Source organism: Ailuropoda melanoleuca, chromosome 5 (assembly GCF_002007445.2).
Source record: "Ailuropoda melanoleuca isolate Jingjing chromosome 5, ASM200744v2, whole genome shotgun sequence".
In the NCBI taxonomy this organism is placed as follows: Eukaryota; Metazoa; Chordata; class Mammalia; order Carnivora; family Ursidae; genus Ailuropoda; species Ailuropoda melanoleuca.
The window spans coordinates 825,364-850,892 of NC_048222.1; the positions used below are offsets into that span (position 1 = coordinate 825,364).

Consider the following 25,529-nt stretch of genomic DNA (forward strand, 5'->3'; position numbering starts at 1 on the left):
ACTGGGGACTTCAGAGGGGAGGGGGTGGGGGAAGGGGATGGACTGGTGGTGGGTAGTGAGGAGGGCACGTATTGCATGGTGCACTGGGTGTTATACGCAACTAATGAAGCATCACTTTACGTCAGAATCAGGGGATGTACTGTATGGTGATTAACATAATATAATAAAATAAAATTAATTATAAAAAAAAATAAAAAAAAAAAAAGAAATTGACAATGACACAATCAGAAAGATACTCGTCCTCATGTAGTGGGAGAAGAATTATCGTTAAAATATCCTTACTATGCAATGAAATCTACAGATTTAATGCAATCCGTATCAAAGTACCAACAGTATTTTCGCAGAACTAGAATAATCCTAAAATGTGTATGGAACAACAAAAGTTCCCAAATAGCCAAAGAAATCTTTAAAAAGAACAAAACTGGAGGTATCACAATCTCAGATTTCAAGTTAGATTCCATAACTGTACTAATTAAAACAGTATGGTACTTGCACAGAAATACACAGATGAGTTACCAGAACAGACTAGAGATCCCAGAAATAAACCCACAATCTTAGAGTCAGTTAATCTCCGACAGAGGAGGTAGAACGTGCAATGGGAGAAAGGCAGTGTCTTCACAAACGGTGCCGGGAGAACTGGACAGCACATACAGAAGAACGAAACCGGAACATGTTCTGACACCACACACAAAAATCCCAGACAAGAGTACAGGCAGTAATGTCTCTGATGTTGTCTGTAACATTTTTTTATATGTCTCCAGAGGCAAGGGGAAACAAAAGCAAAAACTAAGCCATTGGGACTTCATCAAAATAAAAAGCTTCTGCACAGTAAAGGATACAGTCAACAAAACTAAAAACCTATTTAAGTGGGAGGAGATATTTATGAATGACCTATCCAAAATATATAAAGAACTTATACAACTCAACACCAACAAAATAATCCAATTAAAAAATGGCAGAAGACACGAACTGACATTTCTCCAAAGATGACATACAGATAGCAAACAGACACGTGAAAAAATGCTCAACATCACTCATTATCAGGGAAATGCAAATCAAAACTACAAGATACCACCTCACACCTGTCTGAATGGCTAAAACCAAAAACTCAAGAAGCAAGTGTTGGTGAGGATGTGGGAAAAAGTAACCTTTCTGCACTGTTGGTGGGAATGCAAACTAGTGCAGCCGCTGTGGGAAACACTATGGAGGGTCCTCAAAAAGTTAAAAGATCTACCCTATAATCCAGGAATCACACTACTGCATATTTACCCAAAGCGACTCCTGCCCTGTGGAGAGGGGAAGATGACCGTACGTTCCTCGCCAGCTATGGCCCCGCTGGGGTTAGAGAGCTGGTCTGACTGCAGGCCCCTCACCCACGAAAACTTCTCCAGCTACAATGCAGGGAAAGTACATGCAGTCTTCTGCTCCTGCGTCTCTGGCAAACGCCTGGTCTGACTCAACTCAAGCCCAAGGCATCCCCAGGCTGCTCCCCGAAACACTACAGAGACCAGGCACCGCCCTCGGCAGGCAGCGCGACGGCAGGCACCGACCCCACAGCAGGCAGAGCGCCGCCGCAGACAACTGGACGTTAGAAGAGGAGGCTGAGCCACAACAGCAGGGCACGTGCAACAGCCAGAAGACTCCCGAAGCGCCAGCTTCCGGTGCACGGGACACCGCACTGCACGCACTCCAGGAACTCCTCACAAGACCGGTATCTGCAAGAGCAGGAGACAGCTGACCTTCCTAACACAGAAACAGACTCGGAGACCCAATGAGGAGACAGAGGAATACATCCCAAAGGAAAGGACAAAATGACCGCAAGAGACCAAAGAGAAATGAAGATAAAAAAAAATACACTAGATGAGGGGCGCCTGGGAGGCACAGCGGTTAAGCGTCTGCCTTCGGCTCAGGGCGTGATCCCGGCGTTATGGGATCGAGCCCCACGTCAGGCTCCTCTGCTATGAGCCTGCTTCTTCCTCTCCCACTCCCCCTGCCTGTGTTCCCTCTCTCGCTGGCTGTCTCTATCTCTGTCAAATAAATAAATAAATAAAATCTTTTAAAAAAAGAAAAATACACTAGATGGAATAAATAGCAGACTAGAGGAAGCAGAATGAATCGGCAATATGGAGGCAGAGGAATGGGAATTAATCAAGCGATGCAAGTGAAAAAAAAATGATGCAAAATGACAATAGGCGAGTTAGGGAAGTCAGTGACACCATGAAGCATAGTAACATTCACAGTATAAGGTTCCCAGAAGGAGAAGGGAGAGAAAAGAGGGAAGAAAATGTATTTGAGGAAATAACAGCTGCAAACTTTCTGATCTGGGGAAGGAAACATATCCAGATCCAGGAGGCAAGAGATCCCCCCAAAAGATCAACCTAAGGAGGTCCACACCAAGACACAGTAATTAAAATGGCAAAACGTCATCATAAAGAATTTCATTTAAAAGATTTATTTGAGCGAGAGCGTGAGCGGGGAGAGGGCAGAGGGAGAAGCAGGCTCCCCACTGAGCAGGGAGCCAGATGTGAGACTCAATTCCAGGACCCTGAGATCATGACCTGAGCCGAAGGCAGAAACTCAACTGACTGAGCCACGTAGGTGCCCTGGCACCTAACTTTTTAATGAGTCCAAACTTTAACAACCTGCAAGATGTTTCCACCTGATCTCCCCATTCCTCCCCACATTTTCGCTAAACAAACCCTGCCCTTTAGCCATGCTGCTTGACTCACTGTCCCTTGAAAATACCAGCACAGGAAGAGGGGATGCCAATAGCCCAGGAAATTGGTCTCCAGTTCATGTGATCTCAGGTAACCTGGAGAAGTGTGCTGGGATTATAACTGGTAGGTAAGCCTTTAGCTAGAGTCTCTAGAATATTCAGGAGGAGCTAAAAGGATATGTATTTTTTAAAAGCACTTGAAAATGACAGAGCATGCTTGCTGAGGGCCCAGAAGGCATTCTCATCGCGATCACACACACCCCAGCAGTGGTGCCTCCCTGTGGGGATGAGGGAGACCACAGGAGCCACACTGTGCCCACAGCACCCATGGGGTCTGGTTCTGAGTCCTCTCAGCAGCTTTTAAGCTTTCGCGTATGTGGAAGAATCTCACATCCTATGACCGCTGCTATCTTTCAGTCAGTTATCATTCTCACCATTCTGACAGGTGCCCACCTCCATTCGTTACCCCTCTCCCACCTCCAGTCAGAACAAAACCGCTGTCAGCAGATGAATGCTCGTCGTCTCCTAGGTAAGTAGGAATGTCTACCTGCTGCGGGGCTCCCTACCACCTCTCAGCTTCTTCACATAAACAAACCATGCTGGGGCTTTACGTAATGCTGCTTTTTCATGGCTGAGGAAATACGATACAACCATCAGCCATGTAAGCCGGGAACTATCAAGGCCTATTTATGCTCCACAACGTGGGTAATGTGAGCCCGATACACTCCATCTACCTCCGGTGATTTTATCACATGAGCCATTTATTCACACTTACTATCAAAATGTCAGTATTCACAGATTTCCAATGTGGTGACTGGTAAACAATGACTGGGGTAAATCATGAACCCTCTGAAATCATATGCATAATTTTGCATGTACCCTTTTTTTCGGGAGGAGAGTCAAGTTTTCAACTTCTGGGGAAAAACTAGTAGCACCCCTCACCAGAGGTTAAAAAACAGCACACTGTGGAGTTCTAAGGTCTCCTCTTTGATCCTTCTGCGTACTTTTTCTGTTCTCAATCCATCTGCAGACCACAAACTGTATTCTCTGCATGGCTTATCCTGTTGCCAGAGGCCTGCACGAGCTGAACAATAACCACCAGCTGGGGTGGTTTACCTGGAGGTGAAGCCTGGAGATGGAAAGTGGGGGAGTCCTGCACACAGGAGACTGCACTTCAAATGGAAAACAGAGAGAACCTGCTGAACCCCAAAGCTGCATTTAAAATCACGCAAGATTTGAGCCGGGAGACTACCGAAGAAAATGTTACTAAGGGAAAAAGGTAAATTTGTGGAAAGCCACCATATATTTAAAACACCCACAAGTATAGAATTAGATGTGTAGAGCAGAGGAATGTAGTGGAGAGACTTCTGGTCAGAAGGTTAGGTGACCTGAATTCCAGATGCTCTGCCTCTGTCGACCCTAGACAAGTCATTAAACAACCTAAGTTTTGGTTTTCCCAACTATTGGTAAGGAGGTTGGACAAGAAGATCTTAGGATTCCAACATTTTACAATTCCAAACGTCCTTAGAAGCTTGCTTAGATACAGGGTGAGACAAAGAAAAAACAAAATCTAAAAAGTGGAGGACACAGATAAACAGTGTCTGCTCCCAGCGTCCACAACGAACACCTGCCGGCACTCACCACTTACTTCTTGGGGGTTCTCCTGGCAGAGCTCCGGGGGTTCACACTCCAGGGTAGTCACCCTGGGCAGGAGCTGGAGGCTCTGACACTCCAAAGAGGCTCCTTGAAATTCTGTCGCCAGTGGGTACATGTCCTGTCCCTGAGTACAGACAGAAGCCTGGGGACAAAAGATTCACCTTGAAAAGGCATCCTGGTGGGAACCAGACTGAACAGCAGTTAGGGACATTTTCCAGAACACCAGACGAGCCCCATTTAATCTTGTAAAGCAGCAGCGAGTAAGACAGAGGAGCCACGCAGAGATTCACCCATGTGGTAAACAAGGGCTGCACATGTACTAAGATTCAGACTTTGTTCTGCACGCTGGGCTTATCGTGACAAACAAGACACAAGGCAGACACAGAATCTGTGCCCAGAAGAAAACAGAATAAACCCAGATGGATGCTTACCCTCGCAGATGGAAATTTACTGAGGAACAGAGTGTCTGCACGATCTCAAACCTCTCCCAAGGATTACTTACTAATGACAAGGGGGGAAAATGGGAACTTTATAACATAGAATCTGACAGACCCCCTTAACCTCGTCAGTAATGGAACAGCCCGTCACTGTGTGCCTCCTGATGGGACGCCCTAAGGAAAACACAGCTTCTGTGGGATTCCAGCCTAAATGCACAAGCTGGATCCTATCATGCGAAAATAGAAGACAAACCCAAATTTATGGGCATTCTATAAAATAACTGGCTTGTACTCTTCTAGAATATCAATATCATGACAAAGACCAAGCGACTGTTCCAGGTTCAAGGAGACTAAAGTAAAGGCAACTGAATGGAACGTGTGATGCTGGACTGTAGCCTCAATCAGGGTAAAATTGCCATAAAAACACTACTGGGATGATATGGCAAAATGTGAACAAGGACTACTGTGTAGATGATAGTACCACAACAATTTTAATTTCCTAAAACTTGATCTTTGTATTCTGGTTATACGAAAGAATGCCTTTGCTCTTCAGAAATACATACTGCACACTGAAGTGTTCCTACATAACGAGGTATGGTGTCCCCAAATCTCTCTCAAACGGTTGAAGAAAACATGAACCATGAGCGCGTACAGACCCACGCATACATGGAGAGGATGGGGGTAGCGCTCCCCAAGAGGGGGCGCGTCAGGACTGGGTGAAGAGGACACAGGAGTTCTCTGTGCTACTTTCCCAGATACTTCTGTCCGTTATAAATTATTTGAAAACAAAATTAAAAACAGATGTTCCCTAACCTGCTGTCGTGGGTCTCCTGTGTCTTTCTCCAGACCCTCCAGCACAGTCACCGCGTCCTCCCCGGTCTCTGGCTGCTGCTCCCGCACCCAGGCCTGCAGGTCCCCCGGCAGGATGGTCAGGAACTGCTCCAGCACCAGCAGCTCCACGATCTGCTCCTTGCTGTGGGTCTCGGGCCGCAGCCAGCGTCGGCACAGCTCCCGGAGCTGGCTCAGCGCCTCGCGGGGTCCGGGAGTCTCCTGGTAGCAGAACTGCCGGAAGCGCAGACGGCAGAGCTCCCGAGCGCGGCACCTGCTCTCCTGTGAGCCCCACGTCTGCTCCCACGTGGGGTCCTCCTCCTTCACTTTCACAAGGCTGTCTCCACTTTCAGGTGCGGGGCCTGGCAAAGCTTCATCCATGCTGAGCTTAAAGGCTTAAAGGAAAAGGTTCGCTTAGCCCAGGTCTACACTTCAAAAATGTTTTCCCACATCCAAGGCATAAGAATGGGTAACATAAAGTTGCAAGAGCTTCAAAATTCCATGAGACATACTTATATTTTTGTCCCCCCCCCCCGTTAAGTCACGCTCAGAAACTGAGTCTGCTTGCCTATGTTATCAGTGAGATTAATCAGAAATCTATCTTGAACCCTAAGGGGGTTGAGCCAGGAGGTAAGGGATGTAAAGTAAGCGATGTGAGGGAAGTAGGGTCAACAATAAGACTGCTTGGGCAGCCTCTATTTCGGCTGGAGAGAAGAGAGAATTTTATCCATGGCAGAGCCAAACACTCTCATCTGTGTACTTCCAACAGAATATTCCACCTCAAATGCAGGGGAGGGAGACTGTTTCTAAAGTCTCCTGTCCCCTAAAATTTCTTAGGATGAGATTTTATCACTCCTTTCATCAGGAGGTGGAGTGTATTTCTTCTTCCCTTGAATCTGTGCTGACCTCTGACTGGCTTTGGCCAAGAGAACATGGCAGAAATGGCTTTGCAAGAGGAAGTGTGCTGCGGCCCTTGGCGCACTGCCGTGAGCCTGCCCTGCCGTGAGAAAGCCCCAGCTGGCCAGACACAGGTCATGTGGATTGGAATCCAGGGGCCCAACTGAAGTCCAGAGTGCCTAGCTCCCAGATGATCGCACCCGCAGGTCACTCCGCCAGTAGAAATGCCCAGTCAACCCAATGAATCATGAAAAATAGTAAGTTGAGGATGTTTTAAGGCACTTTTTAAAATATAAGAAAAAATTGAAACACATGCTTCAAGTTCTTTTTCTCTCCCTTTTGTGATCTCATTAATCCCAATTTCAGTACATCTCTATTCCAAGAATACGCATATCTCTGGCTGACTCCAACTCGCCTTTACATTCCTGACTCACATCTTAAAATGCCAGTAGAATGCCTTCCAGCTTCTCCTAGGTCATAATTTCAACACATCCCAAGCTGAAATCCGAGTCCCATCAAAGCTATACTCACTGTTCTCCCCATTTCCAGTGGCATCACCACCATCCCCCATGCATTCAGGCTTCAAAGCCTGCCTCTCTACACAATCATTCTGAGTCCAGTCAATCCTTCCTCCGAAATACCTCTCTCAGCCATTCCCTCCCTTTTATCCCCTATTACCATTGACATTCACGACTACAGTAATGTGTGTGGCATCTGGCGCCTGAACAGGGACGTGGAATTACGATGGAGGAGGAGCCCCGAGAGATAAAGAAGCAAGGTCTTGGATGTTTCCCGCTGATAAGTCGGGGTACTTTAGCAGGGTATGGGTAATTTTCAGAGCACAGATCATTATCGCCCTTACATCTGTCTTCCGAGGCAACTCCTAAGCGGGAGAGTTAAGGTTATCGAGGGCAAACTTCCGGACTTACTAAAAGTCATAGGAGAATACTGTTCATGGTTTCCCACGCTGGAGACCTTAGATCTGCAAGCATGGGAAAAAGTAGGGCACGAATAGCAAGTGTGCAGAAGATAGATGCATTAGAGAGGTTTCAGCTTGCTATTGATTTGGAGCCTGATTAGTGTGAAGTAAAGTGGAGAGGGGCAGGGAAGGGGCTGGAAAAGTAGCTTGAGTAGGGTAAGGCAAGGTAGGGTAGAGTAGGGCAGTGTAGACCTAGCAGCATTATTATTATATTCTCCTCCTCCTCCTCCTCCTTTCTTCTTTCTTCTTTTCTTCTCCTCCCCCTCCTCCTTCTCCTCCCATAGAAATGGACGGTTTTCCACTGCCACCTTCACTTACAAAAAGAAATAGTATTTTCCTCTCACAAGAGCAGGCAACAGCCCCATTATATAAGGAACAATCTCGATCCTCGCTTTCAGCGGTCCAAAAAGGCTTACTCCTGGCCAAACGAGGAGATTTAGATGCTCTACAATTTGCCTCCCGGGGTAGATCCCAGCCACCCGGAAGGAATATATGAAGCCACGCACGAACCCTTTCCCTTCAAAGTTCTCAAAGAGTTAAAACAGGCAGTTCAAAACTATGGTACTAATTCGACCTTCACTCTGGGCCTTATTCAGGGCATTGCGGAAGGCAACCGACTAATTCCCATGGACTGGTCTCCGTTAGCGAAGACCATCCTATTCCCCGGGGAGTTCTCACAATTTCATACGTGCTGGCAAGATCATGCAGAGACTGCTGCGGATCATAACCGAGCTCATAACATCCCTGTCTCTTTAGAACAACTGATGGGGGTAGGACCCTGGAGTCAGGTACGGCAACAACTGCAGATGACCAACCAAGCTACAGAACAGCTTCGCAGATGCTGCTTACACGCCTGGGAAAAAACCGAGTCTAAATCTACTGCTAACGCCTCGTTTCAAAAGCTTATTCAAGGAGCTGAAGAGCCTTACACTGAATTCATAGGAAGATTACAGGAAGCTATTAAAAGATCAATAATGTAGAAGCTGGAGACACTTTATTACAATTATTGGCCAAGAAAATGCAAATTCAGATTACAAAAAGGTTATAGCCCCTTTGAAAGGAAAAGGCACTCTTGTTGACTACGTCAAATTATGCCACGGTGTAGGCTCCGAGACCTACAAAGCTGACTTCTAGCTCAGGCCATGGCAGCCTTAACAACAAATAAAGGGACAATGCTTCAACTGTGGAAAAAACGGGCATACTTGCACCCAATGCCGTCTTAAGAATAAAAATACAGGGGCGCCTGGGTGGCACAGCGGTTAAGCGTCTGCCTTCGGCTCAGGGCGTGATCCCGGCATTATGGGATCGAGCCCCACGTCAGGCTCCTCTGCTATGAGCCTGCTTCTTCCTCTCCCACTCCCCCTGCTTGTGTTCCCTCTCTCGCTGTCTGTCTCTATCTCTGTCGAATAAATAAATAAAATCTTTAAAAAAAAGAATAAAAATACAACAGGGAAAAAACAATCGAAATAATAATTCTCCCAGTCTTTCCCCCAAGTCATCAGTTTCAAGGGCCTCACCCTCCAGACCACCAAGATCACACTGCCAGGAACCGAGACGGCAAAGATGCCCCCATGGGGTCAGATCATGAAGCTGGCCCAGAAAGCAGAAGTGCTGCACAATGAACAACGCCCCTCTACCCCTGGCAATAGGGCTGTTACCATGATGGCCTTATTGACGGCAGCCCTAAGTATTCCCCTCTGCCACAGGCACCAGCCACCAATTATTGGGCTTATGTACCTAATCCCCCTCTTAGCAGGCCAATTGAATGGGATGATGATACTGTCCCTGTATACATTAATGGATCTAAATGGATCCCAGGAACAGCAGACCCTAGACTCCCGATTTTCCCTAAAGAAGAAGCACAAGAAATTAATATCACACTGGGCTTTAATACGAGACCTATATGTATTGGCCATTACAAAAATTGCTTAAGACCGCTAAACCAGGGATGGCTGGTGACCTCTCCCGGAGGTGTTAATTCCTCCAAAATGTAACTTCATTTGGTATCTACTGTGGGCTTTGCCTACAATTTTACCGAAGAAAACATTGAAATCCCAGCGATACCAAAATGTAAAACAGCCAGAGTGTGGTCAGATGAAGGGATTCAACCCAATCGGGAGGAACGCAGAACAAATCATCCCAGTGCATTAATGATTCCTCTGGAGTAGTACGGACTGGTCCCCCAAGGGGTTCGCAGTGCTCCCATCATCGAACCTTACGATGGCATGTATTCAATCGTACCTCCATTTATACTATTTCCAATGGCCCCACAGCTAACCTCACATGGGTTAGCCGCCCCCCTCCTTTTAGGGATTACCGCAAAAGACAAAAACACTTATGGAAACTTGCTGCGGCACAGGCCCCTATTAGGATCTGGAATGGGACCTACTTCAAAGATGAAAAGTATAGTTTAAACTTTCAGACGGTCGATAAGGACTATATTCAAGCTTGTGTGAGAGACCCGTATGTGTTGCTGGTAGGACCCCTTAAATTGGATATGTCCCAAAAAGAGTTTTGCACAAATTGCAGGTTATATACCTGCCTAAATCATAATATAAATACCGACCAGTCAATCATCTTATTAGCACGAAGGAGAGTCGGAATATGGATACCCATTGAACATCCCTGTCCATGGGAGAGTTCTCCGGACATGCATGCCTTGTTAGCAGTCCTACATAAGTGGGTCCGACGCTCAAAAAGGCTTGTAGGACTCCTTATCATGGCCATTCTCGGCATTACTGCCATCACCACCACAGCTGTGGTGGCAGGAACAGCACTGCACCAAACAGTACAAACGACAAGATTTGTACAAGACTGGCATCACAATGTCAGCAAGGCATGGAGTCAACAAACTATTATTGATCAAAAGATAAGTGAACGGCTCTCAGATCTAGAATATACTATGGCATATCTAGGAGATGAAATACAAAATATTAAATTAGACATGCACCTTCTTTGTGACTGGAACGTCACATGTTGTGTTACTCCCTTTCCTTACAATGCAACCGAAATTCCTTGGGACACAATTCGGAGACATCTATCTAACCGTTATGGTAACGATTTAACTCTTGATGCTAAACAGCTACATCATACCATTCAGGGCGTCACTCGGGCCCACTTACAAAACGTACCGGGCGTAAGCTCGGCGGAAAATACTGCTGGGGCACCGTCCCCCTTAAAGCCTTTCCGGTGACTTAACAACAACGGTACGAGCCTTCTAGGAGTTCTACTACTGCTTTTTATCTTTGTTTGTAATGTGCGTAGTCCTCAGATGCGAAAGAAGTCTTCCCAGTGATGGAGCGCCAAGTGGCCACGTCCCGCCTTCCTGCTCCTACAAAAAGAAAAACGGGGAAACGCAGCGGCCTGGCTGAGAGCTTATGCTAAAGATAGAGCAGGAGGGGCGCCTGAGCGGCAGCGTTGTTAGGCGTCTGCCTTCGGCTCAGGGCGTGATCCCCGCGTTCCGGGATCGAGCCCCACATCAGGCTCCTCCGCTATGGGCCTGCTTCTTCCTCTCCCACTCCCCCTGCTTGTGTTCCCTCTCTCACTGGCTGTCTTTCTGTCAAATAAATAAATAAAATAAAATTAAAATCTTTTAAAAAAGATAGAGTAGGAAAACACGTTTGTGAGCCCCGGGGGCTTTAGCGTGGACGTCAGAGCACAGCAGCCGCGAACGCCCGGCTTGCTCAGGGCCCAACACCCTGAGGTAAGGAGCCGCGGAAACACCTGGTCCGCTCAGGGCTGCACGCCGCCCCATCGGAAAGCTGATTGCTCCGGATGATAGCCCTAGGGTCCGTAGAAACTTGGGTAAGAATAGGCTTCACCTATTACATCATTTACTCCCGTGACCTTCCCCACGATGTACTACTATTCGCTGAAGACTCCCTGAAGAATCATTAACTGTGAAGGGCTGCCCTCATTCAACCAGGGTGTGCTACAGACCACGAGACCCCCTTTGGTTACCCTTCTCTTTGATGGTTTACCACCAATACATATGCAAAGCTGTAGCTGTTCCGGGCGAGGGCACTCTTTGCGGTCGTCCCCTGCTCCCTCGTTTCTCTCACAACTAACTGGTCTGTGCCTCGTCCTTCTTCGAATCGCCCGGGCTCCGCGGGCGGCTCCCCGGCAGGTATCCCTGCCCCACAGTCCACTCTCATCACCGCATTAATATTTCCTAAAGCACCATTCGGACCGTGTTCAACACATTTCCCCCACCAAAAAGAGGGTTTCAACCGCTTCTCCTTGGACTGGATTCAAACTCCCCAGGATCTGACCTTCCCTGGGTTTTTACTGGTTTGTCTGTCATTCGATAAGCTACCAAGCACGTCATTATTTTCCATACACAACGCTAACCCCGAAATAAAAGACACAGTCCCTACCCTCTTTGCAAACTCCTCACGTACTGCCATGCTGACCTCGACTTTTTCCCACCCACCTTGTCCTTCATGGCCAGGACTGCCTTTCTAGGAGGACACATTTCCCAAGTCCCAGCGCAAACACCACCCTACACCTCCTGTCCAGACGGAGGAAACCCCTCTGTCCACCAGGCCATTCGCGGGAGAGCCAGCCCGACCCACCGTGCCCATCCAGTCCCTTTCTGGCTCCCACCACCCACCCCCACGCTGGACAGAGGCCAGGTCCGCAGAGCCCGTCTCCGCCCCCCGGGGTCACAGGCCCGGTCCGCACACCCCCGGCGAGCGCGGCCCCCACCTGGTGTCCGGGCAGCACGGCGGTCGGAGCAGGCACAGAGGGGCACCCCGAAGGCACCAAGCGCGCGTCCGACTACTGGTCAGCGGACCAAAAGCTCAAGGAACGCGTTCAGCGGAGAAGCGACGGCCTCTCCACAGACTTCGAGGAGCAGAGAGCCCGAGCCTCCAAAGCTTCTCCTTCCGCCGCTCGGGCAGCCGAGGAGCGGCTTTTCTAGGAACGCGGTCCCGGCCTCTCTAGGATCGAAGCCGCGCTTCTCTCTGGTGCGCCGGGCGGACCCCCGCCGCCAGCCCCGCGCAGGCGCGTCCCGAAGACCCGAGCAGGCCCCTCATCTCTGCAAATCGTTTCAATGAAAAACCAGATGGCGAAGGCAAAGCCGAGACTCTTAGGTTCCTCTGCGGTTGCTGGTTAGACATGAACAATGACAATACAGCAAGCAGCACAAATTCCTAAAACTTAAATATGCAGGTTATATATGCCCAATAGAAACTCAAGCTGCGTAGAGACGATGAAATGAAAAGTGCCCCATCCCCAGAGTAACCGTTGCGAATATTTTGTGTACGTTTTCCCGGACACTACGGAGCAGCACTCAACAAACACCAGTTTAGTGAATATGTAGCTGTATATTTTTTAACACTTACGGGATCACAACATGAATTTGCACCTCAGCCTTTTCTGTTTAGCTTGGAGATCTTTCCATTTCACCTTATTTTTTAACAGCCTAATAGTTTCCATTGTATGGACACACCCCAGTTCACCTAACCATCCCTGTTTTTTTTTTTTTTAAGATTTTATTTATTTATTTGACAGAGATAGAGACAGCCAGTGAGAGAGAGAACACAAGCAGGGGGAGTTGGGAGAGGAAGAAGCAGGCTCACAGCAGAGGAGCCTGACGTGGGGCTCGATCCCATAACGCCGGGATCACGCCCTGAGCCGAAGGCAGACGCTTAACCGCTGTGCCACCCACGCGCCCCTATCCCTGTTGTTTTACAGTACATGGGCACACGCGTCTGTGTGTGTAAAAAGTCATGGATATACGGGAATGCAGAGAACAGACAATATCTTCACGTATTTTTATGATGCCAGCTTAAGTACTACACATTGGAACGGATCCGTCAAAGATCATGTGCCTTCAAAATTTTATATACAGCTCCCCTATTTTTTAAGGGCACTGCGGTTTAATAGAAAAATCCAGAAAAATGTGAGCATGGCTGTTCACAAAATCAGAGTTATAAATGTCCAAGTCACATTCTAGTAGATGTTCAACTTTGATGGGAAAAGTATTCTTCAAAACCCCTTAAAAAACAGACTCCTTTCATATGCACCAGATTGTCAAATGTGCGAGAGAGTAATTCCCAGGTTTGATGTGGGTATGGAAAAACGGGCATTTTCACAAACTGCGAACGCAAGGCACAGATTAGTATAACCTTTCTGGAGGGCAATCTGGCAAATGAATCAAACCTTAGAAAACGTGCCTATGCCTTTGTCTCGTTCATTCTAGTTTCAGGAATTGAATGAAGGAAAAGAATTCTACAAGGTGAGCAAAGCTATTGCATCCCAATGTTCACTGAACTGTTTGTGGTGACAAACTATAAACTAAATGACTAACAATGAGAACAAATACCAGAGAATACCGTGCAACCGGTATTAAAATATCTCGGGGGCACCTGGGTGCTCGGTTACGATGCTCAGGTCGTGATCTCAGGGTCCTGGGATCAAATCCTGCATGGGCTCCCTGCTCAGCGGGGAGCCTGCTTCTCCCTCTCCTGCGGGATCCCCCTGCCTGTGCTCTCTCACTCGGTCACTTTCTCTAATAAATAGTCTTTTTTTTTTTACTTTTAAAAAATAAAAATAAATTATCTTCCATGAAGACTTTTAGCTATCTTGGTGTCTTAATGAGGGATTTTTTTGTTTGTTAGCAAGATTCAGAGACCCAATCAAACGGACTTAAAAGAAACCTTTAACGGAAGGAAGCAAGGGCATTCCTTGGGCTCCCAAGACCAGCTGGGAGTGCGGCGGACCTCAGGAGCTGAGGGCCGGAGTTGCTTGTCCTGAGTCTCTCTGAGCCTCCTGGGGTCCCAGCTTCAGGACTTGCCTTCATTCTTTTACTTCTCACTGGGCTGGTTTGTTCCTATTTGGTGTTTATGGAAAAATGGTTCCAGCTCTAGAGTAGTTTCTTGTTCAAATGTCTAACAGAGACCAATGAGAATCCGTGACCCAATATGGAACTTTTTTTTTTCTTTTTAAAGCTTTTATTTGACAGAGACAGCCAGCAAGAGAGGGAACACAAGCAGGGGGAGTGGGAGAGGAAGAAGCAGGCTCCTAGTGGAGGAGCCTAATGTGGGGCTCGATCCCAGAACACTAGGATCACGCCCTGAGCCGAAGGCAGACGTTTAACGACTGTGCCCCCCAGGTGCCCCCCAATATGGAACTTCTAACCAAGCCTGGTTTAGGGGTCCCCCACCCCAGTCAATCCTCAGTGGTCGGAGAAGGGTCACATGGCAAGCTTCCTACCCAGGATCCTGGCAGAACTGGCCTAGAATGGAATGGGCAGATAGGCAAATGGATTGTCTTTTTCTTTTACAAATCAAAACTGTTCATGATACGAAGTCCAGTGAGAAAAGTAGTGTTTCTATGCATAAGAAAGATCAGTATCTCAAAATACATTAAGAGATTATATCTGGACCAAACATGAAGCAGGATGATTTGCTTTATATTTTTCAAGGTTTTTACAAAATACATGAATTTCTATCATAAACAGAAGTTAATTTACTAAGGACTTATGAAGAAAAAATATGAACAACTATAGCAGGAATTATCAGTACTAATCACAATACGTGTGAGTGTGAATATACGTATACACACACACTAAACAGTGATTCTTTTTTTAAAAGATTTTATTTATTTATTTGACAGAGACAGACAGCCAGCGAGAGAGAGAACACAAGCAGGGAGTGGGAGAGGAAGAAGCAGACTCCCAGCGGAGGAGCCTGATGTGGGGCTCGATCCCATAACGCCGGGATCACGCCCTGAGCCGAAGGCAGACGCTTAACGACTGTGCCACCCAGGTGCCCCAAACAGTGATTATTTCTGACAGGTGAAAATTAGGGTGCTTTATTTTTCCCTCTCCTGTTTTTCCATACTACATTTATAACGGCACACTTGTTAATAACTTCGTCAGTTTTTTTTAAACAGGAGAGTGAGCAGGAAATGAAGACACATGAGGACCACTCTTCTTTGAACATTATAGGTTACTATCCCACCAGAAAAGCTCATCAGTAGAAGGCACTTTGCAATACAGCTCATCCTTTCTGGGTTGCTGCCCTCCGAACAGATTTTCAGCTTTCCTTCTAGAACATCTAACGTGGCACAGCAAGCAAAATCTTCATCAAGATCTGTTATAACATTTGCCCTTTGTTCAATGTTTCTGTAATCTTCAAGAATAGAGAAGAAAAGCATGTTATTAAAATATACCTGTATCCAGGGGCTCCTGGCTCTTGATTTCAGCTCAGGTCATGATCTCAGGGTCCAGGGTATGGAGCCTGCTTCAGATTCTCCCATCCCCTCACCCTCCTACCCTCCCCGGCCCCCTGCTCTCTTCAAAAAAAATTTTAAAAATATATAGCTATATCCAACATTTATGTCCAAGTGGTTAAGGGTGTGCCCCCAGGGTACTGATGAGAACACCATTTCCTTTGGGGCTGTGTGAAGGGTTAGGTTGGTTAAAGTGTCAATGAACTCGGAACGCTTGTAATGCATGTACTACAGAATCACCACACAGAGCTCAATTTTCCAGATATTGAAGGGTATATCACTCTTCCTACTTTGACTCTTGTCATTGTCATTGCTTTTTCATGAGAATAATAAAGATATTCTCTCTTCTTTCCTTCTTAAACGGAACAGAATCAAACAGATTTAAACTATGACACAGAGCTGAATGCTTACATACTGACCTCAGCATGGCCGTCAAAACACTTGGGAGAAAATCCCCGGTATCTACTCAATTGTATCCATCAAGGCAGAATGAAAGACAGCTTTATGACTTCCTAAGGAATGGAACATGACTGTTTCCATGGTATTCTTTAGTGCCTCAAAAAGTTGCACTGCTTCTCCCACAGATTTGGTCCTCTGCCAGGAAATGGTACGAACAGTGGTATCTGGTCACACCGCATGCAGCCAGATGCAGGTGGGGAGGAAGTGGGTCAAAGACTGCAAAGTGCCTGTTCCAGCCTTCATGCTCCCTTTTCTTCCTAGTGACAGAGCTTAGTTTTCGGCTGGGCACTCCGCAAGCCAGAACACATACTCTCCAGACTCCCTTTCCCAAGTTTCGGCCTGTAGCATATGTGCACAAGTGACTTCTGGGAGGCTGCTCACAGAGGGCTGGCCAGACTAGGAGGAACTGTCCTTCTGCCTGTCTGCATTTTGCATGTGATGGCTGGAGCTTCAGCAGCCACCAAGGATCATGTGACAACCTCAGGACTGGTGGTGTGCACTAGGATGTTGGAGCAGAAACGCAGAGGCAGGGTCCCTAGTGGTGTCATGGAGTCACTTTGTCAGTCCTGGACTGCTTGGTCTGTTTCTAAACTACATGCAGCTGAACCAAATCCTCAACAATGCACGAGGGCTGATTTCCACGGCAGACTGGGACACTGTGTGCAGACACAATACCCCAGGCAGCACTGCCAAGCAGCACGCAATGACGGCTCAGGAGTGGACTCCCCCAAGCTCGATACTCTTCATCACTACCATGACATTTTGGTATTCACGATATCAAATCATGGTCTCCTCCCAGCGGACTTTATTGTTCGACTTCCAAAGAATTCTAGAACAAGCAACATTTTTAAATTATATTATCAGGAGTATCTGGGTGGCTCAGTCGGTTAAGCATCTGACTCTTGATTTTGGTTCAGGTCATGATCCCAGGGTCCTGGGATGGAGCCCCACATCGGGCTCTGTGCTCAGCAGAGTCTGCGTCTCTCCCTGTCCCTAGGCCCTTCCCCTGCTCATGCTCTCTCTCAAACAAATAAAATCTTTAAAAAATAAATAAAAAATAAAATAAAATTTCATTATCAGTATTAAAGGAAAAAAGTCTGATTTCTTTCCCCACTTACTAAACAGGGTCTATGCAGGAGCCACTGTCCTGGCACTGGAGTTACCAAGACAGCTGCTACCTGAATTAATTCAGTACCACTTGTTCAAATGACTTATGAAATCTCTTTCATACTATAAATAAAACCTTGATTTCTAACTTGAATCCGTGAAGTATTGTGGCAAGAATGGGGTGGGGAGTGGTCCAATCAAATTTGCTTTGCTTTCCAAAATGCTTCTGCTGACCTGGGGTGGGGGGAGGTGAGGGGATGCCAGTAGGGGGTGGTTAGTAAAACTATTGGGGGAAAATGCCCACCATTAACCTTTCACTTTAAGATACTTTTGAGAGTGGTGTATTTCCAAACATGGTTAGTTTTATTTTATAGTCGCTGCTGTAGCAGACACAATATCAACCTTCTCTTGTTCCGCTGAAGCCTATAAATCCGTGGATACTTGACTGACTCACTGCTGACTTCAAAGCCCTCACTCAATCATGTGGCTCTCTGCTACCTGGAGATAAGCAATCATGCATTTACCATGTTAAAGGCTCAGAGAAGTCCTGCAGTGAAGAATGCTGCTTTGCTTGTTCCCACAGTCCCATCGAGGGTCAAATCCTTGTGGTCCAAGGCTGAGCACAAGTGCAGGGGCAGAGCCTCGCGTTTGGCCCCCAGGAGTTCTCTGAGGCTAGAATTGGCTGGAGTGAGTCTTCCTAAAGTGCCGTTTGCTTGTCAACATACTGTCCATGTTGCAGAGAGGACGCCCCATCAAGCCAGACTGTGTTTGTGGTGGTATCTCTGATGCTGAAAGAGACCCGACCTCTGCCTGAAGGCTTCGCCACACTCGTTACACTCGTAGGGTTTTTCTTCGTTGTGGATTCTCACGTGCTGAGCCAGGTGGGAGTTCAGTCGGAAGGCTTTCTGGCAGATAGCACACTTGAAAGGCTTTTCTCCGGTGTGGATCCGGTGATGTCGAATAAGGTCTGAGGTCAAACTGAAGGCTTTCCCGCACTCGTTACAGCGATGGCTTCTGGAGTGGCTGTGGATTCTCTGGTGGTGGGTGAGGAAAAGGGCCTGACTGAAGGTCTTCCCACACTCCTTGCACTCACAGGGCTCCTCCTGACTGTGAACCCTCTGGTGTCGGTTGAGGTGGGAGCTGCGCCTGAAGTTCTTCCCACAGTGGATGCACAGGTAGGGTTTCTCTCCGGTATGGATTCTGAGGTGTTCCAAAAGGCCTGCGTTCTGGCTGAACACCTTCCCACACTCCTTGCACTGATATGGCTTCTCGCCAAGATGGATTTTCTGGTGTCTGACAAGGTGTGAACTTCTCTGAAAGGCTTTCCCACACTCGTGACACTGATGGCCTTTCTGTCCAGAGCGGATTTTCTGATGTGCGCTAGGACTAGGGCTCCGACAAGCCGCAGATTCACAGAGCTTTCCTTGTGTGTGAGTCCCTCCGTGTCTAGCCAGGTCTGAGCGCTGGGTGAATTCCTCTCCGCATTCTAAGCATTTATGCTCAGTCTTCTCCTTGGCCTTGACCTGCTGCCTTTCCAAGTCAGGGTCCTCAGGACGCGGTTCTATGGGTTCAGATGCTTTCCCAGACGACTCCACTCTGCCACAAGAGTCTGTCTCCACAACCATCTTCCCATGCTCAGTCCTAGTCTCCTCACCTGAAACATTAAGTATATACCAGTAATTACTTGTTTTTTGATGCTTAGGGAAGGGAATCTGAGTTTAGGAGGAATACATTTAAATCAAGCCATGTGTGCCAAGTGGAAATGCTGTGGATGCTTGTGTTTGCACAGAATATACCCGCAAGGGTACACAAGAAATTGTGAACAGTGGCTGCTCGTGGGAGGGTGGGGATTGTGGCAGGAGGCAGCTTATCTTAAATGGTTTGAACTTGATCATGTGACATACACACAGAACACAAAGTGCATAAGCAAGCAAGCAGTCTCCAAGGGCATGGCTGTACATTCTTGTGGTTTGTCAGCTGGAGCATAAAAAGGTGAGGTCAGGGGCACCTGGGTAGCACAGCGGTTAAGCGTCTGCCTTCGGCTCCGGGCGTGATCCCGGCGTTATGGGATCGAGCCCCACATCAGGCTCCTCCGCTATGAGCCTGCTTCTTCCTCTCCCACTCCCCCTGCTTGTGTTCCCTCTCTCGCTGGCTGTCTCTGTCTCTGTTGAATAAATAAATAAAATCTTTAAAAAAAAAAAAGTGAGGTCAACTGAGGGCCCTGGGGCTAATAAGAAAGAGAAAGCACTGGAAATGAAGAAATGCAGACACAGAGCCCATTTTATCACTGATTAGCTGTGTAATCTAAACCCTCTGGGCTCAGCGTCCTCACCAATAGATCAAAACCACTGGACTACAAGACTTCGCAGGTAACATGAAGTTCACAAAAATGTCTTGGACTCTCCTGATCTCCTTGGAGAGGGGCAGCTGCTTTCCTGGGTGGCTCAACAGAGACACGGTATCTCGATGCTGTAATCGTTTGCTCCGATGCCGGTACGTGAAAGACTGTAAGCCATGTCTGATGAATAAAACCTCAGCTCAGACACACAGGCACAGGTGGGTGAGGGGAAGGGCCTTCCAAGGCCAGGAGCCTGAACGAGGACGCCACGCTGGAAAGACAGAGAAAGCAGGCGAGAGAGGTCCTGGGCAGCCGCGGTAACCAGCTAGTGCGAGTTCATCAGTGGGAGTCACGCAAAGGCAAGCAGAACAACTGTAAAGGGAGAGCACATGGGAGCCAAAGGGAACCGCTGGGGACTCGCAAGCAGCCCGACAGTGAGTCCCGTGCGGGGCACCCTGTACACACCTTTCTGCGGCCGCCCACAGGGGACGGAGGGCTTAAAGGAAGAGGGATCCTTTCCCAGCCACGATCTAATGACATAAACAACTAAAACGAAGGGGCAGCTCTGGAACCAGAAAACAACTTGAATTTTGAGTGTAAAATAGCATTTTCAACAGACCTGGAGGGCAAGGGCCTACTGTGACCACATTTACTTGTCATATTTAAAATATATGCCCATCACGGGGCACGGCGGTGGCTCGGTCAGTGAAGCACCTGCCTTCGGCTCAGGTCATGATCTCAGGGTCCTGGGATTGAGTCTCGCGTCGGGCTCTGTGCTCAACGGGGAGCCTGCTTCTCCCCCTGCCCCTTACCCCACTTGTGCTCTCGCACGCCCTTTCTCTCTCTCTCAAATACATAAATAAAATCTTAAAAAAAAAATGTAAGGGACAGAAACAAGAAAGAGGGATTTCAGTGACAAAGAAAATACAATACAGTAAAACAAATCTAGGTGACATTTAGAAACAAAACACAGTAATAATACTACAATAACTTGAAGGAGACAAGGAAAAATGAGTACTGGCGCATGTGGCTGGGGTTCTTGGCCTTCGGGTGAGAAACTAGCGATCCTTGCTAATTTACCCGATGGTAAGAGGAAGGAGGAGGAGATAAAGGGCAGCATAGGACATGCCTAGGTTTCAGCTGAACAGAAACACCAAGGAAAGGATGGGGGTAAATGTTTGGGGTGATGGGAATCTCCCAGATCTGGATTGCGGTGGTGATTAGATGACTTGCGAAAACTCACCGAGCAGAACACTTAGAGAGGGATTCCACCGTGCGTGGACTGTACCTCAAGAAACCCAACTCAAAACAAACACAAGAGCCGGGCCTCTGGAGGGGACGCCAAAGCCCACCTGTCACACGGGAGCAGACACGGCTGTTTCTTACCCTTCCCTTCTTCAGGCTTTGGCACGTCCCGCTCGGCCTGGACCCGCAGCCCCCGCACCGCTCCCACAGCGGCTGCCTCCTCCGCGAGCGTCTTCCGCTTCTTTGCCTGGTCCGGGCCCTAGGGACAGTTACGTACGTGTAGGGACAGTTAGGGGCCTGTGGGCTTAGGAGGAAACTGCTCAGGAAACACTTCCATGTGAGAAAGGAGTAAAGAGAAACCTGAAGGGGGGAAAGCAAAGAAAAGCGGCTGGGGAACCAGCACGGTCGACTCCTTTCCTCCCAGCACACAGCAAGGGAGGCTGACCTACAGCACGAGCAGCCGGACTGGAAAGAAATATAGACAACAAAGCTTGGCAGTTCTGCTGCTGCTGAGCTCACGTCCACCTCCCTGGCCCAAGGTCTCAATTCCTGCTTTTCTGCAAAAGAGCGCATCTGCTCCTTACCACGTGCTGTCCTGCTTCTCCAAGCTCCCTCTCCAGACCCTCCAGCACAGCCACGGCCTGCTCGCCGCTCTCCGGCTGCTGCTCCCGCAGCCGGGCCCGCAGCTCCTCGGGCAGGATGGTCAGGAACTGCTCCAGCACCAGCAGCTCCACGATCTGCTCCTTGCTGTGCATGTCAGGCCGCAGCCAGCGTCGGCACAGCTCCCGGAGCCGGCTCAGCGCCTCGCGGGGCCCTGTGGTCTCTTCATATCGCAACTGCCTGAACTGTTTCCACAGCGCTTCTTGTCCAAGGCCCGTGCTGTTTACCAGCAGCTTGAATCCCTGCTCCGCAGTAGAGCGGGGATCCTCCTTCACTGTCCGAAGGCCATCCTTCTTCAGATTCAGAGGAGCTGGGGAATGGGCACTGGCCGCTGCTGTCGCCATCCCCAGCGTCAGCCTGCTGGTGTTCTCTGCCCCGGACAACTTCCTTTTCACTGTCTCCTCCTGAAAACGTGAAAACAAGAATCACAGACACAGGTGGCTCAGTTGGTTACGCGTCTGCCTTCGGCTCAGGTCACGATCCCAGGGTCCTGGGATAGAGTCCTGCATCAGGCTCCCTGCTCAGCAGGGAGTCCACTTCTCCCTCTCCCTCTGCCCCTCCCCCCTCTCGTGCGCCCCACCTCAAATAAATAAATAAATCTTAAAAAAAAAAAAAAAGAATCACAAAAACAGTAGCAGTAATAATAACAACAGCAATACACCTTTGTCGGGTTCATACAATTCCAGTAATTGCTATCAATTTCTTTCTCTCTCAAACAACCATTCCTAAAAACAGAACACACATACCAAACAAGAAAACTCTGTTCTACACAAGACTGCCAGCTGACAGAGCAGGAATAACAAATCTAAAAAAATCACGATTTTGTAGCTTGATGAAATAACTGACTGAATCAAGGACCACACATGGGTGAAGTCACTGGGCAAAAGGAGTGGGGAAAAAGGACACTGTCACAGTCTCAAAGAATCACCATGCTGATTGCTTATTAATTACAAAAGAAACAGTGGAGCTATCTGGCAGCCACAAACCTATCAAATGCTCCAGCCCAGCAACACCAAGAGTCAGACAACTGACCTTGGGCTTTACCACTTACGCAGCAATTTTACTAAATGTTTCACATGAATCCAGGAATGAGGAGACTTGCAGATAAATCCTGAATGCAGCTCATCTACAGCAGTCGATTTCATGAAAATAAAAAGAGGTATTGTTCTAGATTAAAAAGACACCTAAATGAATTGCAAAAATTGACTTTCGGGTTTAAAAACACTATAAAACCTGGTTGCGTTCCAAATACAGCTTGCTGTGATATAGTCCTGGATGTGGACACGGTAACTCCCAGATGATACATACATACATATACGTAGATAGATAGAGTCAAATATACATTTTTTTGGTCAAAAAATGGACTTAAAATTTAAAAAGTCAAATCCTACTATTCTTAACAGAAATGAAAAAGTCAAAGAAAATGATGATTATTAGCGAGAAATAAAAGCTTGGTATTGCAATGGTTAATTTTATGTGAAAACTTGACTGGATCATGGGGTGCCTAGATATTTGGTCAAACATTATTCTGGTGTTTCTGTGAGGGTGTTTTGGGATGAGAGTAACATTTACATTAGCCGACTGAGTAAAACATGCCCTCTATGATATAGGTGGGCTTCATCCAATCAGTTGGAGGTCTCAATAGAAGAAAAAGGCTGACTCTCCCAAGCTAAATAAGAGAATTCTCCCTGCTTGACTGCCTTCACACAGGGACATCGGCTTTTTTCCTGCCTGCAGACTCAAATGGAAACATCGGCTCTTCCTGGATCTCAAGCCTGCTGGCCTTCCTACTTCCTACTGTAACTGCACCACCGGATCTCCCGGTTCTTAGGCCTTTGGACTCAAAATGGAACTAAACCATCAGCTCTCCTGGGTCTCCAGCTCACGGACTCACCCTGCAGATCTTGGGGACTTGCCAGTCTCTGTAATTTCATGAACCAATTCCTTATAATTAATCTGTCTCTATGTGTCTATGTATTTCCTGTTGGTTCTGCTTCTCTGGAGAACTCTAATACTGATATATAGCATGCGTTGCTGCATTAGTGGTGGTCATTTCCATGATATGATTAAACACATCAAACACAATATATAATAAATAATATGACAAACTGATCCTTCCAGCCTGCTTTTATATCTTGTGCATCAGATCAATCGAGATCTATTGATTCTGCCTAAACAGCTCTCAAATCCAGTCTCTCCTCTTCATCCCCCTTGCCACCATCGCCTCCTATCCAGACTACTGTGACTGGTCTCTCTGACTCACCAGTCTATTTCCCACACTGCAAACAGTGATATTTCTAAAGAGGAGATACAACTCTATCTCTGCTGTGCATTTACTACATTTAGTGACTCATCACTACCCTTGGAATCAAGTTAAAAACATCTAATATGGCTTAAAATTTTCTTATGATCTAATAAACTTTCAGTTCCTCAAATTTACCATGCTCTTTCCTGTTCCTGGGTCCTTCCACATCTTCTTACTCCTTCTGTCTGGAACACTCTTCAATTCTCCGGTTTTTTTTTCTTAGTGCCCATACACCCTTCATGTCTCAGCATAATAAAACAATAAGCCAACACAACTGTTCTATGTACTTTACGAGTAACAACGCATTTCATTCTCACACAACTGTATCAAGACACAACTCCACTACACAGAGAAGGATACTGAGACATGGAGAGTTTAATCATCTACACAAGGTCTCAAAGCTCAACCTCAGATCTTTCCCCGAAGAGCACTTAGACCCTTGGATTTAACTTTGCCTTCTCCCTCATAATCCACATCTGATCCAAGAGCAAAGCCTGCGGGCTCCATCTTCCAGGAAGATCATTAATCTGACCACGACTAACCACTTCTACCATAATGCAAGTTCAAGGTATCCCCATCTCCTTCCTGAAGCACTTGCAATAGTTTCCCTGATGCCGTTCTTGCGGCCCTACGGTCTAACCTCACCCTGGGTTCGCAACTACAGATGCTTTAAAACATAAGTCAGCTCGTGTTTTTCCTCTGCTTACAATTCTCCAAAAATTCTCCACACCGAGAAACGACCGAATTACGTACACAGTACAACGCCCACTTCTCCTACACCCCTCCTCCCGCTCCCCACCCGGATACCACCCTCTACAAACCCCGGGCCCGCTCACTGCGGTCGGGCCTACATTGCCGGTCTCCTTGCTCTTCCTCGAGAATGCCCAGCAAGCTCGGAGGCCTTTGCACGTGCTGTTCCCTCTGCCTGAAAGCGCGTGCCCCCAAAGTCCACACAGGTCTTTTCACGGCCTTCAGGTTTCTGCTCCAGCACCACCCCCTGAGGCTTACCTTCAACACGTGTTTAAAACTGCGCTCAATGGACGAAACAAGTGCAGCCGAATTTGTGCCCAGGTCAGCAGATCCGCAGCTTCAGGACGCCCCCCGCCCGGGACTGACGCCCTCGGCCCCGCCCCGGCCTGCGGGCCCTCTGTCGCAGGAGGCTTCTCTGCACCCAGGGCACCAGCTGCTCCCCACCTCGGTGCCGCAGGGCCTTCCCAGCCGAAGCGCAGACCCCACGCACCCAGCACCCAGCACCGACCCGCAGGGGCAGCCAGGCGGCCTCCAGCTCCGTCCCGAGTCCTCTCCCAGCGCCTGCGCCCCCTCCCCAGCGCACCGTCGCCTCCTCTCTAGGCTCGCGGGAGGACCACGGCTCGATGGTGTCCTGCTTCCGGCGCGCGGCAGGGGGCGGAGCTCCGCCCACCCGCGGCGGGCAGGTGCGAGCGCGGGCCGTTCTCGTCTTCAAGCTGAAGCTGATTTTATTAGAGCGAAAGCCGCCCAACTCGGTTTAGTGTTACCAGCAAGAGCCAGCATTTCTGCTTTGCTCACTCACAAATTAAGCATACACATACTTTTCCATTTCTCCCCAATTTAAAAAGTCGTGAAACACAACGGCAAAAATAAATGTCAACGTATTGGCGTTTTTTAATTTCTTTTTTTTTCATAGT

The 25,529-nt window shown here is 47.9% G+C and overlaps 2 protein-coding genes across 8 annotated transcripts in view; both read right to left on the minus strand.

Annotated features, from left to right (window-relative positions):
• The window catches only part of PGBD1 (piggyBac transposable element derived 1), a 34,767-nt gene extending 22,331 nt beyond the window's left edge, over nt 1–12,436 (minus strand). For 3 of the 6 annotated variants that reach the window (XM_034660064.1, XM_034660061.1, XM_034660057.1), the window contains exons 1-3: nt 12,221–12,436; nt 5,623–6,032; nt 4,365–4,514 (exon numbers count right to left, since the gene is read on the minus strand). In XM_034660064.1, the coding sequence (XP_034515955.1) occupies nt 4,365–4,514; nt 5,623–6,018 (546 nt within the window). In that variant the 5' untranslated portion in view covers nt 6,019–6,032; nt 12,221–12,436. Of the gene's footprint in view, nt 1–4,364; nt 4,515–5,622; nt 6,033–10,644; nt 10,888–12,220 lie in introns of those variants that run through there. The other 3 variants (XM_019793024.2, XM_034660058.1, XM_034660060.1) reach the window with 3 other exon arrangements.
• Nucleotides 12,437–15,178: 2,742 nt separating this feature from the next.
• ZSCAN26 (zinc finger and SCAN domain containing 26) lies at nt 15,179–25,226 on the minus strand. Of its 2 annotated transcripts, XR_002141420.2 has the most exons (5): nt 24,874–25,226; nt 21,485–21,964; nt 21,042–21,159; nt 17,842–18,971; nt 15,179–15,651 (listed from the first exon to the last, which is right to left on the minus strand). XR_002141420.2 is itself a non-coding variant. In XM_002930190.4 (4 exons), exons 2-4 carry the CDS (start codon nt 21,902–21,904, stop codon nt 18,070–18,072), a joined length of 1,440 nt encoding a protein of 479 aa, XP_002930236.1. In that variant the 5' UTR covers nt 21,905–21,964; nt 24,874–25,226; the 3' UTR covers nt 17,183–18,069. The 2 variants fall into 2 exon arrangements, 1 of the variants encoding a protein (XP_002930236.1); XM_002930190.4 differs by lacking the exon at nt 15,179–15,651 and having other exon boundaries at nt 17,183–18,971.
• Between the last annotated feature and the right edge of the window lie 303 nt (nt 25,227–25,529).

Coding starts and splice junctions, on each gene's coding strand:
- ZSCAN26 (XM_002930190.4), bottom strand. CDS start 21,904: ATGGCGACAGCAGCGGCCAGTGCCCATTCCCCAGCTCCTCTGAATCTG. Junction 21,160..21,484: donor GAGAAGCAGGACAGCACGTG/GTAAGGAGCAGA, acceptor AACTGTCCCTAG/GGCCCGGACCAGGCAAAGAA. Junction 18,972..21,041: donor AAAGCCTGAAGAAGGGAAGG/GTAAGAAACAGC, acceptor TTAATGTTTCAG/GTGAGGAGACTAGGACTGAG.